This window comes from Halichoeres trimaculatus, unplaced genomic scaffold (genome assembly GCF_033239565.1).
Source record: "Halichoeres trimaculatus isolate MK-OKI-2021-1 unplaced genomic scaffold, fHalTri1.1 fHalTri1_scaffold_5, whole genome shotgun sequence".
NCBI classification, from domain to species: Eukaryota; Metazoa; Chordata; class Actinopteri; order Labriformes; family Labridae; genus Halichoeres; species Halichoeres trimaculatus.
In genome coordinates, this window is record NW_027437183.1 from 25,193,006 (window position 1) to 25,206,658 (window position 13,653).

The 13,653-nt window shown below is 39.5% G+C and overlaps 1 protein-coding gene and 1 long non-coding RNA gene across 3 annotated transcripts in view; one reads left to right on the forward strand and one right to left on the reverse strand.

Annotated features, from left to right (window-relative positions):
• The window catches only part of LOC141790302 (anthrax toxin receptor 1-like), a 47,539-nt gene that overhangs the window by 13,140 nt on the left and 20,746 nt on the right, over nucleotides 1-13,653 (reverse strand). Inside the window, exons 1-10 of one of the 2 annotated variants that reach the window (XM_074670085.1) lie at nucleotides 12,563-13,077; nucleotides 10,257-10,328; nucleotides 10,083-10,154; nucleotides 9,426-9,507; nucleotides 9,122-9,155; nucleotides 7,161-7,240; nucleotides 6,433-6,501; nucleotides 6,075-6,155; nucleotides 5,172-5,232; nucleotides 3,727-3,825 (exon numbers count right to left, since the gene is read on the reverse strand). In XM_074670085.1, the coding sequence (XP_074526186.1) occupies nucleotides 3,727-3,825; nucleotides 5,172-5,232; nucleotides 6,075-6,155; nucleotides 6,433-6,501; nucleotides 7,161-7,240; nucleotides 9,122-9,155; nucleotides 9,426-9,507; nucleotides 10,083-10,154; nucleotides 10,257-10,328; nucleotides 12,563-12,717 (805 nt within the window). In that variant the 5' untranslated portion in view covers nucleotides 12,718-13,077. Of the gene's footprint in view, nucleotides 1-3,726; nucleotides 3,826-5,171; nucleotides 5,233-6,074; nucleotides 6,156-6,432; nucleotides 6,502-7,160; nucleotides 7,241-9,121; nucleotides 9,156-9,425; nucleotides 9,508-10,082; nucleotides 10,155-10,256; nucleotides 10,329-12,562; nucleotides 13,078-13,653 lie in introns of those variants that run through there. The other variant, XM_074670086.1, reaches the window with a different exon arrangement.
• On the forward strand, nucleotides 8,487-11,246 carry LOC141790305 (uncharacterized). The gene is made up of 3 exons (XR_012598266.1): nucleotides 8,487-8,628; nucleotides 9,358-9,531; nucleotides 11,010-11,246. It is a non-coding gene; the product is annotated as an uncharacterized LOC141790305 (long non-coding RNA).

Sequence of the window (13,653 nt, forward strand, 5' to 3'; positions counted from 1 at the left end):
TATCCAAGGGCATTAAAATCCAAAAAAACCGGGACCTCCAAAGTTTAAAGTAGATTTCATTACTTCTTGTTTGTTTTGTTCATACACAGGCTTTAGAAGAAGATGGAGGGCAGAACCTTTCCAAAAAGTGAAGCCAAAACACTCCTCTGGTGCCTGGACATAGTACAGGACATAAAACCAAAGTGCATCAAAATACACATTAAATACATTTTTCCAAACATGTGTTCTGTCACAGCAGATACTTTTTATCATGATGATTGATTTTAGAGCTTTAGCGCTCAAAAAAGTGCAGTTTCAAAAAGTCAAGTGATTAAAAGGGAAGGATGATTTATCATGACTGACTAAGCTCTGCTGGCAAATGTTAAGGCCTCCAACATTCTTTACCCAATACAAAGACTTGAACAGGAACTGAGTGAAAACCATAGACTGTACAATATATGAATGTAGTCTCCATGATGTCACCCATCTGTGTCTGAAAGAGTTTTGAAGCAAATTTTCTACGGAGGCCATATTGGAAATAGGGTGTGCTTTAAGCCTCCACACTAACATTGATGGAGCGCCTGACTGTCAATCAGCTAAGCTGGGTCTCTGATTGGGTGAACTTGTGATTGTAATATCTTCAAAGCAGCTGAGTTTAAAAAATCAATACGTGTGTGCTGTTAAAGTGATATCAGCATCTAAAGTCATATTTTGTAAATATGTTTAATTCTGCCTTTTTGGCTAGGTGTGTATTTGGTTTCTGGTACTTCCAGAGCCAGCCTAAAACAGACACTTTAAAAACTGCAGATTTTAGCACTTCCACATTGCATCACATTTTTAGAATGGATGTTTCCATTTGGTCAAAACTTGACAAATAGTGACAAAGCAGTCATTGAACTATGTGTGAAGACTAGGTGTGTTTTAAATCCTTCAGCTCCACCAATCAGGGCCTGTCTTTGAGCATGCCTTTGCTACAAAATGCACCAAAGTATTTACCACTAAAGACTGTTTAATGTCTGAAAATGGTCTCCATGATGTGACACTTCTGCTTGCATTTTGCATTTTCTTTATTTTAGCACTTTTTGAATGGAAGTAGCTGTAAAAAAAAAAAAAAGAATTTTCCAAAGGGGATCAATAAAGTATTTCTGATGATGTCACCCATACATTTCTAATTCAGAGTTTTGAAGCCCACCATTACAGCACGTATTGGAAATGCTGAGCTTTGCCTGGTACCATTGAAGTTGGATGGGACAAAGAAGTGGAACTTTAGCCTCTTTGCAGACAACCACAGGGTGCTCGTCTGTCAGTCAAGTCATCTAATGTCTGCCAATAGAGAAAGAAGTTATTCAGACCCAAATGGTTTTGATACGTAAATACTTATTTTTGCTGTAAAAATGTACTATTTTGTTTTGGTGTGCATGTGGTATTCGAGGTTTCTGCAGCCAACCACAAGTGGACTTAAGCATTAGCTTCATAAGTTTAGATCAGTGGTTGCTGCTTGGTTACCACCCATCATGGTAATATTTTGGCCTCGCTGTGTACAACTGGAGGAGATAGAGGCACGTATGCCCATATTTACGTACAATATATGAACTCATACAAGAAAAGTATTAAGAAACAAATAAGGGGCGTAGACTGAGCTCAGCAGTTACAATGCATGCTCCACGTACAAAGTTAGAGTCCTCAAAATGTATGCCAAAGGGGTAGGCTTCATTTGCTTTTCTTCCCTGTGTCCCACACTATCCACCTCTGTGTTGTAAAGAAAGAGGTAAAAGTCCACAAAAGAACTGTAAATGAACAAAAAAAGGTTAAATTCAGTGTTTTTGTCTCACCTTTGCTTGGAGATTTGTCATTGATAATCAGCCTGCTGATTCAACTGCTATTTTTAATCACTCACAAAACAATCACGACCCCTTCTCACTACATTTTAACATGACTAGCTTTTCATCCATCTTTGCTACATCAAAGCTGCAAACACTTTGCAATGCTGCTTACAAATCACCACCCCCGCCTTTTCTCCTTTTCTCTTTCCTTTCTCGCCAAAAGCTTGTTTTGATTTAGCCTTTCACTTCTTGGACAAGCACGGCATGCTGCTGGCCAGGCTGAGGAGAATCCTGATATCAGTGCCACGTACAACTGTATCTCTGTAAAATTCATGAAGAGACTGCACCTGGCTGAACAGATTTGAGGAGATGAGGAGGATTTTGTTACCTCTGGATGGAGCTAGCTTGGAGCTTCCTGCTGTTTGAGTCTTTTTGCCAATAATTCATAATAGACCACAGGGTGTTGTGTCATATTTAGCATGTTAACCTGAATGTAGTTTCCAATTTCTTTCCATACTCTCAGCAAGAAAACAGATGAAAGCATTTCCAAAAATATCCTGAATTACTTCTTGTCTTGTCTCAGATTATTCACACCGTTCAGTTGAAGCTGCACGGTCGCAACATCTGTCACTGAAGCAATGCGTAATTTAGAGAAGTACCTGCCAAATTGCAGTTGCTTGACTGTCTTGAAATTTCCTGGAGACACAACTTAAACATTAATTCATCTGCTCAACATGTGCCGTTACATATTGCTGCTTTCCTTTGTACGCTTCTACTGCATCTGTTAGGCAGGCAGAGGGATGAGGAAAACGCACCATCGAGAGTAAAGAAAGATGTGTTGGAGGGTAGAGAAAGGTTTTTTTTTAAGTAATGTATTTATCTCAAAGAGGGCCAACAATGGCCTTATTATTTAAAGTCCCCCCCGCTGTGAAGTAAATAACTTCCAGAGGATTTATTATGTGTAAACCTTTAGAGAAGTGAGTGACTCTGGGGGAGGAGTTAACAAGTAGAAGGGGATTGACGTAAGTAGATAATTTTACTCTTAATTGTTTCCATGTCTGCAGTATGTCTGTAGGAAGTTGGGATGATGTATCACCCTGAAACAGTGATCATTGGAACAAAATTTCAACAATCGGTTGTTTCTTGAAGGACTTTTACAGTACTTTTTACAGAGTTTTCTTCAGAGACAGAGTTTTATGTGCTGAAACTTCATGGCATCACCAAAGTAAACACAATTAAACTGTAGAAAACTCTCTCTGTAGAGACTTAATAAGTAAAGCATGTGTGATTTCATGCATGCTGTATTGGTAAGAAAAAGAAGAAAAAGATGGTAAACATGCAACGTGGAACTTAGACCACAACAAGCCTTTTGGAAAGAAGCTAACCCAGAGAAAACAATAACTACCACTCCTGTGTTAGAGGAGCAGACATTTTGTTTGTGTCCTGGTGCTTGTGAATGCCTTGGTTTGTAATTAGCCCAGCACCTCCTGCAGCTACCATGGCATGCCTGGTAGGAAGTGGTTTTGAAGGATGCTGTAGTAGCTACCAGTAAAAGCTGTCAGGAAACAGCTTATATCCTCAAGGCATTTTTTTTCTTCTCCTGCTTTGTGTGTGGTACTTATTCTCCTTTATCTTTAGTTTCTAGCTCATTACAAGGCTGTAAAATTATCCAATATGTTGCTGGGATACTGGTAACACCAGCATGGCTGATTGTTTGATGCCAGAGGACTCCAGATGTGAGGTTGACCTGCTGTTTCACTTTTGGGAAGCTCAGCTAGGTGTTAAGTTAAAGGGATTTAACAACACATTGTGGTGTTATACAGTCTCCATGTAGTGTAGTTAGCAACCATCCTTTGAGTCAGTTTATACGTAGCTAAAGGGATGAAACCAGTCCTAAGAAGAGGTCTCTTGATGTTTCACTCACTCTTTGTTAGGGTGTCATTGATGCGGAAGCTGCACAGGACCTTATCCACATTGCGGGCATGTAGAAATCCATTTCCTCTCACCACGACTTGGAAGGACTCTGAACAAAGAGGAGAAAATGTCATTCAATTTGTCATTCTTGTCCCTGTTCCACTAACTCAAAATGCTTTAAGGGGCAGATTTTATTGTGAGAGGTACTGGATGCTTGGATAATTGTATATATTGCTCAACCCATGCCACAATAGAACTTTATCACAATTATCACAATGGTAATATGTGTAAAACACAGTATCCTGAAAAACATTTGTTAAAAACAGGAAGTTTCTGGTGCCATGTTGACATTATGACAATAAACCCTCATCTGAGCCTTTTTAAAAGGGTTCAACATTGCTCTGTTCTCTTTAATTCTTAATCATTATTTTAGAAGTACCTCTAAATTTCTATTTGATCATTTTATATTGATGACCTGTGTCAGAGGTCTGTGTCTAGAAAGGGTCATTTCCACTTATTAGGGACTTGAGAATTTGTATGCTCAATGTCTGTGTTCTGGGATTTTTCAACAGCCTATGCAAGTCATTAAACCCAGGGTTTTCCCTCTAAGCGGTTTGATTGACCTAAAACAGGATTTGCAAGAATTACACCATGTACTTTTCTTTTTTCTGCATTTATATGATATTTTCCTCAAAATATTTCCTGAGTGGGTGCACAAACAATGTCATCCATGAATCTAATTAACATTTTTGGTGAAGGAAAACTTCACTACTTTTTGAGAGATTGTATTTAAATGACAAATTCAAATTACAACTTTTAAAAATGAAGCTGAATAAAATTCTGACAGTGAAAATTTTGGGAAATATATTTTTTAATAGCTTCCTTCTTAAACAGTTAGATTTGCTATCTCTGCCATCACATATGCAGTGCACAACGTCTATGTTAAAATGTTTAATAGTTAAAGCCAAGGTGTTCCACAAGGATCTTTTCTTGGACCTTATTAAGTTAGCTACAATTCCAAAAGAAAGCATTTTTTAAACCAATTAACATCTTTAAGGAAAAACAGTATGTTATTTTCTGTTCTTAAAACTTTCTCCTTAGACAAACCAGAATTCATTTTTCTGCCTTATACTAGAGTTTAACACCAACATCACAGATTTCCTGCTTATTCCACAGCAATGATTGTCAGTCACCAGTAGTCAGACATGGTAAACCAAACGTGGAATTATTCCCAGCACATTATCAAGATCAAAACTCTCATTGGTTTTATGGTCATTTGAAGAAAATGACCTCATCCACTGCTGTAAATCAGGCAAACCACATAGATTTTCTTGTTTTGAAAGATTTGGTTGATTGTGTTAAGTTAAAGAGCTTCTGTAAAACATTACAGTCTTTTTTTTTATTATTCCACAGGGCCGATAAAGATGAACAGTGGGTCAGTCTTCCTCATCTTACCTCCTGCACAGATACTGGAAGGCTCTGCTGCCAGGATCTCGATACAAGACTTCTTCAGGATCTGAGGAGACGAAGAGGAGAGAAGAAAGGGGAGCACAGAGCTTAACAATAAAAGTCTACTGAGTGTGCAACTGCTAAGAAGAGCTACGCATTTAAATTTTAGGATTGTGATTTGGTGCTGCTTTTCTTTTTTGTTTATCTCCACCAGATTGAGGCTGTCTCTTTCCTCTTTACTGAACGCCTGGTTGAAATTTGTCACGGCAGTCTGTTGGTATGAAGTAGCATTTATTCTCATGTCTGCCCTGCACATGAATCAGTACCTGCTGCTCTCTAAGAATATACCTTTAGTTTTCCCGAAGACATACAGAACTGATTCATGACCCACTCAAATGAATCTGAAGTGACAGTGTTTAAGTTTGCTAATGTGCTCCAGATGACAGGCTGCTGCTTGACCCTTAACTCGGCTCAATAATTGTATCTTAAAGACAACAGTGCCTTCATGACAAACTGTTTTTCACTTCTCAAGTACAGCAGTCTTTGTCAACAAAACACTGAGATGAGTATTTAAAAACTCAGCCCACGCTTTGATCATGTTTTGAAAGCTTTGAGTCGGATGAATAAGCTCAGGAAAGTCGGTGTCACAGCAGGTTTTCCTTGAATTACTCAGCACTGGCCACGATCCATGGACTACATAACTTGTGGTGCTTTAAATCTGTTTTGCCCTACATTCTGTTGCTGTTTAGCTGTGTGTATACAGATTGAGGTTTAGGTGACTAGTACTGACAGACAAATTTCTGTGGACATATTTGAAATTAGCATGTTCAGTGCTCCATGTTTTTCTGCATGCAGTACACAAGTGCTTGTTTGAACACAACTTTGGGCAGAAATGAAACTTCAACTTACCGAGTCAATGACCCCCTGCAAAGCCTCAAATCCATCGTTGACTGGGAAGACATGATCCTTGCTGTCAGCAATCTTTGCAAGCTAGAGTGAAAAAAAAGGTTTTACTGCAACAAAATGCACAACTGAATGCATTCAAGATACAGATGCATTTGCTTCCAGCATGGCTGAGGTTGGCTTCTGATTCTGATCAGAATCAGGAATTTAATCATGCTGCCTTAATATAGAGGGCTAGGAAAAATGTTTCTTGCTGCACAATGTTGTTTTTAAGCTCCTAGGTTGTGCTGTAAGAACACACATTTACATCTTAATCTTAAGACATAAAGGTAAAGACTTGAGGAGACTTAAAAAAGAAGCACACCTGTGTCTCATTGAAGTCCTTCACCCCCACACAGTAGACAGATGCACCCAGACTTCGAGAGCGATTGGCCTGTCAGGTGTGCAAAGATTGAAAACAAAAACAGGAAAATGCTCAGCACCTGGGCTCAGTTACATTCTACATTTCGTAACATCATTCAAAACAAAGACAGAGGAACTGTGTTTGCCTAACCTCTACAACAAGAATCTATGAGAAGCTGGGAAACACTGTGTTCCTGTTGGATAATAACTCAAATGTCATTAAACAATAGAAATGTGTCAAAGATGACCAAATGCTAAACAGATCACACAAGTCAGACACTTGATTTCTTAGCGGTGATGTTAGTGGAGTTTTGTGTTGATTGTCAACCTATGCCCTCCCACAGCTGTCAAGAGGAAAGTTTTTCTGCTACTGGGAGGCTCAACTCCCTCATACATGCTGTCAACATGTGTCTATTAAGCACTCCAAGCTCATTGAAGCCTTATGAGCAGAGTCTGTACAGTCACATTAATTTAGGATCTCAGTGCAGATGTCAGGAAGAAGATTGGCCTCGGATGTTAAAATCTGGCAGACCAACTGACCCAGTTTCTTCAGACTATATAGGAGGAGGATCAAAGTGGGAATGCATAGGCTGGCTAGTGTTTGATGTGGTCCATCACGTGCTGACTCAAATGTCTCACCTGGATATCATTTGTGTGACCTATCTATCAGAACTTTTTCAAGTCTCTCACCTCTCTCTCTGCGTAGTAGAAGAGATCTTCATGTAGCTCTCCATCTGTGAGCGCAATGATCACACTGGCAGTGCGATAACCTGAAGACAGGAAGGACTTGGTCACTACTGTTGCAATGTCACTCATCTCTCACCTTGTTCCTCATCTCAGCCATTAATGTATCAACATGTTGTGTACTAGACAGTTCCTATTATTTCATTTCTCTTTGATGAATCATAATAAACTTTACCCTGTAAAGCCTGACCCTTTAAAAATTGCCAGAAAATTCTAATTTTTGGAACTGAGATATTTATTGACCCTTTTAACAAAGCATCCCCCACTCACACACAAAAAAAATATTGCTATTTAATTTATAATTTAGCTAATGATATATATTTTGTATAATATTGGACACAAGGGGCGGCTATAACAACTTTTTTTTGTAAAGTTTTTAGCAAATATGCATTGTTTCAAGGCAGAAAATACTTTTTGAAAATTGTTAAGGATTTTCATGGGGATGATTTCTTGAGAGCAGCCATTTTCAAAAGGGCTAAAGTACAGCTTCAGCTGCCTGCCAGCATTGGAATGATAGTCCTCAAGGGGTAGAATACTTGTTTCTGTTTGTTTGTTTGATTTTTTAACAGGTTTTTAAGGCAACTTACATGGTTACATGGATGAGATAAATTCATGCATGTTGGGTAATGTTGGGTGAAATATTGAGGGTAATCTACTCATACTTCATGTCAAACAGTATACTTACTTATCAGTTACTTACTCAAAGTTGACAGATGACGCTTGCATTCATGAAGTAGATAACATTTTTTACACTTTACAGATATCCTAACATGTAGCCTACTGAGGGTGGGATAAAATAGAAATACAGTAATTTGTCATTGTCTCAACTCGGAGTATGAAATCATTGTATCCCTGCCCTGGTGTAAAATATTGATATCATAGTTTAAAAATGCGACAGCAAAAAAAAGTCTCCCATACAGCTTGTCTAAGTTACCCTCTACTTTTTGACTACTTATGGTCACCACACTGTTTCTTCACTTACCTTTCTTTACCTACGCTGTCCTGATATGAACTGTACTGGGTAAGTCTACTGTATTGTTTTGTGTATATTATTGAATTTTTTTCGTACTCTGTCGTACTGTCTATGGTGGTGTCCTAGAGCATCGTGTATTAAACCGACTGTACAATTAATTGCCGCCGTCTCCCCAACGTTACCTGTCTGTTTCTGTCACAGGCTTGTGAAGCAAGTCGGCTGTAGCGGCCATATTGGAAGTGACGTGAACTTCGAGTCTCCATAACGACAGTTACAGGGCGCCCGTCAGTCACGTGAGCTGAGTTGTGCATCTAAATGGGTCAACTCGCGATCTTAAAATTCTCTAAACTGCCGAGTCAGAAAAAGTTCACACCCCTAACGGTACCGATAATGAAATTAGAGATTCAGACGGGAGATGTTTTGGTACCAGGCTGTAAATAGGTTAATTTCTGCTGTTAAAAAAGCTTGTTTTGCTTTTGTGTGTATGTGACTTCCAGTACTTCCGGAGCCAGCTTCAAGTGGACAATTACAAACGGCCATTCTTAGCTACTTAGCATCCTGGGTTAAATGCTTGGTAGCTATCTCGTGAGAAGCTGAATGTTAATGTTGGTTTTTAAAGTAGGCGATCAGTCATCTTGACCAGAATTTTTTCAGTATTTTTAAACTTCTATGTCTTCTCTGTCTCTGGAAGTTGTGATGTGAATGATGAGAAACCTTTAATGACTGTCAACTTGAACTACTCACCCATATAGCTTGATCTCAGTGAAAACTGGCTAACGGTCAAATTTGATCAGTTGCAAATGTTTACCCTATAACATTTGTAATGATATAAGATCTACTATAAAAAAGTTTTGATGACATAGTTTAAATGCAATTGAAAAATATAAACCACTACTTCCTTTTTTGCCCATAACAAAGAAATGGGAAAACCAACCTTCAGTGTTTCCGTAGTAGATCTGTTCACTGGCCTGAGGAAAGAAAAAAAGATCTGTTTTCGAACAGTAGATGATCAGACTGGTAGCATGCACCTCATCTGTTTGGATCACAAAATGTATTTAGCTCTTTGGACTCTGTTTTATGGAGCCCCTCCAGAGATGTGAGAGAAAAAAAACCAATTATCAATGAAATAGTAGTCTAGTGTGGCCACTAATTACAATTCTTTTTCTACAGAATATCTCAGAGGGAGCTCTCTAGGTGTAATGATTACCCTGGAGCCAGAGCAAAAAGCCAGTGCTCACCCTCAGGATGCCCTCATGCATGAAGGTGTCCCCTCCAGGAAGAACCCCCTCCAACTCCTCCAGACCTTTACGGATGCGTTCCCTGAGTAGACATACAGGAGAAGAGGTAATCAAGTTATCTGGTAATCTCATTTAGTTTGAAAATATTTGTTTTGTCAGACACATTTGTGAACATACTTTTGACCAAAGCCAGACACTTCGAGGCGTGGTAACAGAGTAATAGATCCCATAAGGGCGGCAGAAAATACCAGCAATGTGCAACAGATGAGTGAATTGAAACAGTAATGGTGTGTGTTGGCTTGAGAAACTGTAACACAGAGAGGCAAGTGATGAGCCCTTTGTAGAATAAGATGTGAGGAAGCAGGGAAACTGAAAAGATTTTGTGGCTTTGGGGAAAATGAACTGAAAAAAGACAAGACACACAAGCCGCCCACAACGTGTCAAAAAGTACACAGAGAAGTATTTGTCCAGGCTGACGACAACACAGAGAGATCACAGAGAGGAGAAGTGTCCGGCAGGAATTTGTTCATGGTCATAAATATCAGAGAGATCACACTGTAACTGTGTGTGACCAAATCTGGTAATACACTCATTCCTTTCAGCTGCATGAGAGAAAAGCAAAGGATTAAAAGTGTTTCTCGGGAGATCTGCACCCACCTGTCCTCTGTCAGGCTCATTAGGATCCTTCCCTCTGTGGAAAACACAATGAAGGACATCCGCAACTGTGGACTAAATCAAGAAACACAGACAGTTATTCTCTGTTAGATCGGTTAAATATCCCTGTTTTGCAGTTTTTCCCACAGTGGCTTGATGACACCTTTTTTTTCGTACCTGATGAATTTATGAGCCAGATGTTCAACAAAGCGGTATATTTCAGTCCAGTGATTCTGCACACTCCCAGATCTGAGAAGATGAATAAAGAAACAAATAAAGAGATTGTAAGCTTTAAAACACATTACCTTGTACTTTTTTTGTTTTATTGTTATCAAATTAACACATCACAAAAGGAATGAACCATATCAGAAATCTATAATTTTGTCCATATTGCTCATTTACTTTTGCCTGTGATGCATTTATCAGTGAACTTCTTAAGTCAAAGAAAGAAACTGCAGGGTGGTTTTTGCCTGAGTGTGGTCTTTGAGTGGCACAGATGGTTTACTGTGAGGAGAAGCAGTGATGTTATACTCCTCTGGTTTTGTTAACATCTTTATAACACACCTGTAATTTCACTATGTATACATGTTTTCCAGCTCTTTGAATACCACCCGGTCTGTGTGGATGTTTATGTCTTGCTCTCTATGCTGTCTGTGCTAATCAACTCAACACTGAGCTATTGCTTTTCACATTGTTTCTTGATGCTTTTATTGGATTAATAGCAACTTAAATGGTAAGATTAATCCCTGGCAGCGGGAGAGAAGCTACTCAGTAGGGTTGTCTAATCTGGTTATGTAATCATCTTTAGATAAACAATGGTATCAAATTAAAAAGGAACACACTGGGAGCTTGAATGTTTCAGTATTAGAACACCTTTTTTCTATTTCTCCGAGCCTCCTCTGACATTTCTCTAAACACCTATTTTTCCAGTGTTACCATGACAAGAGTCCCACCACAAACAGCCCAGCCAACAGACTCAAGCACGAGAACATCTGGAGGTAATGGACAAGAGGGCACTGAACACACAGAGGAAAGAGATCAAGCAGACACTGTAAGAAGACGGAGGGACAGGTGGAGGACATCACTCTTAAAGTGCAGAGAAAGTTAAGATCAAGTAAGATAAAAGAAACAGCTGATACATAGAAGTAAAGTTTGATAAGAAATGCTGTCCATGCACATGTGTAATATAAAGCTGTGTTGTTAAAACATGGTTCACACCATGACAATGACAATTACACTCTATTACATACAGTTGCCTTATTTCCTCTCGGGAAACACCAGTGTGCCTTGGCACTTAAATTTACTGTATGTCAACTGGAAAATCCATCAGCAACTCTGGAGGGAGAGCACCAGATTGTGATTCTTCAATCCAGTTCTCAGGATAAGAAAAATGCTGAAAGGAATGAGATGAGGGGTGAATTTCATGTTGACCTAGTTGGCTATTGCAAATGCTCATGGTTAAAAAAAAAAGAAGAAAAAAAAAAGTGGTTTGGAGCCAGGTTTGCCGAGCACAAATGTCACAGGCTAAGTATTTGCTGCAGTCCAAAGGAAACAGTCTGGCTAAGTTCATTGTCAGTGCCAGAGCAGCTTTGTGTGCAGTTATCAATGGTAAAAAATGCTCTCCTTACAGGTTCCAGTCTGGAAAATGCAGGTACAACTGCTCATGTGAGAAACACATTTTGGGAACTCTTTTCACATAAGAGAGGTGATTGCCTTAGCAAAGTATGGAAATCAAAGTTTTAGTCACCAATTCACTCAAAAAACTACAAAAATGCAAAGAAATGAAAAGAGCTAAATCCTGCCTCATTAAGTTGTTATTGATGGAAGTAAGAAAAGGGTCAAAGTTGTTGTTTAAATGAGATGTCTATGTTGCATGTCTTACAGGAAATACAGAGATCAACAAAAACCAGGTTAGATAAACACAGAACCTCTTTCCAAATCCAGACCAGTGTATCCACATGACTCTGCAAGGATGCCAAAACATCCTGTTTCTTACTTCAGGATGCAGGTCACTCATGCACATAGAAGCAATTCTGGCTCATGTCTGTCCACATTGTATATTTGATGCTAATGAGGATAAACACCAGACTCAACAGTAGGTCTGCTGCACCCTGCAGCTGGCTGAAGAACAAAGAAACAGCGACACACAGCTTAGCATCAAACAGAGCAATGTATCATCAGTCCATACATCTATTTTTCTGTGTGAGATGACACCAGGGGGCGTGATAATGACAAAAGATAGTGATGACATTATGTTGATATTTTTGCAGACGATGATGAAAGAAGCATGAGGACGGTAAAAATGCATTCATAGTTGAGTTATGCTTTCACATTAATGCATACATTACTACATTGTGAGACTTTTATATAGAGACAAGCACCCTTATTGACTTAAGCATGAATTACATTTACTTGTCAACAGAGACCATTCTGCTAATCCATCCTCTGTAAGTGTGTCAGATAATGTGCATCAGGTCACTCACTTGTCTAAAACAAAGTAGAGATCAAAGCCTCCAAAGCACGAGGAAGATCCAGCCTGCCTCCTGTTCTGGTTTGGTTCAGCATTTCCAGCAGTCAGAACAACCAGCACAGCACCAAATAACACTGGAAACCAGGAGCCTCTGCAGCACGGAGGCATTATTCCAGCAGGAGAAGCTCTGAGACAGATGGGATTATAAATCAAACCAACTTCAGCGAGGGAAAAGTTTGGGATGAAAAAGAGGAAAAATGTTGCAGAGTATTTCCACTTTGTAGTTCCTCTTTCTGTCCTCCTCAAGCGTCTTCAGCATCAAAGCAGTAATCCAAAGAAAAGCAGAAAGAGTAACAGAGGTGCAGGAGGGAGAGAGAGCATGAGTGTTGTTGGGACCCTCTCATCATCTCGGGTCTGAGACAGCATGCACACAGAAGAGAGGAGCTCCACAGCCTCCTACAGCTTACTGTTCATGACAAGGACATGCAACACAGAAATCATTAGACCCTGAATGTCCAAGAGTCTTTGCAAAACTCTCCTTGTTTTTTAAATCTCTCTCTCTCTCTCTCTCTCTCTCTCTCTCTCTCTCTCCCTCTCCCTCTCTCTCTCTCTCTCTCTCTCTCTCTCTCCCTCTCCCTCTCTCTCTCTCTCTCTCTCTCTCTCCCTCTCTCTCTCTTGAGAGGAAGAAAGTGATGAAGAGTATATCAAGTTGAAACGCTTAAGTCTGCTGTCTTTTCCTGCCACCTAGTGGTTGTAAGGGGCTGATCTTACAGTTATGTAGACCATTATAAATATGAACTCGGTGACCCTAAAACTGCCGACATAATGTAAAAAAATCTAATTTAAAATTATAACTGTTTGTTTGTTTATTTCTAATGAGAACAGAAGACTACAGACATGGGGATCACATGACTGGGAGTTCATACATACATCATCTTTCTTGGATTGGAGGTGAGAGCCTCCTAGTCATCGGCCATTCACACACAGTCCCAGAGGCACATTCATACTCAAGGTGACCAGTCAGTGAGTATGGTTTTGTCAGTGAGTAGAGACAGTACAGGTCAAAAACCACAGGCACTGAGTAAACACACATTCCACACAGGA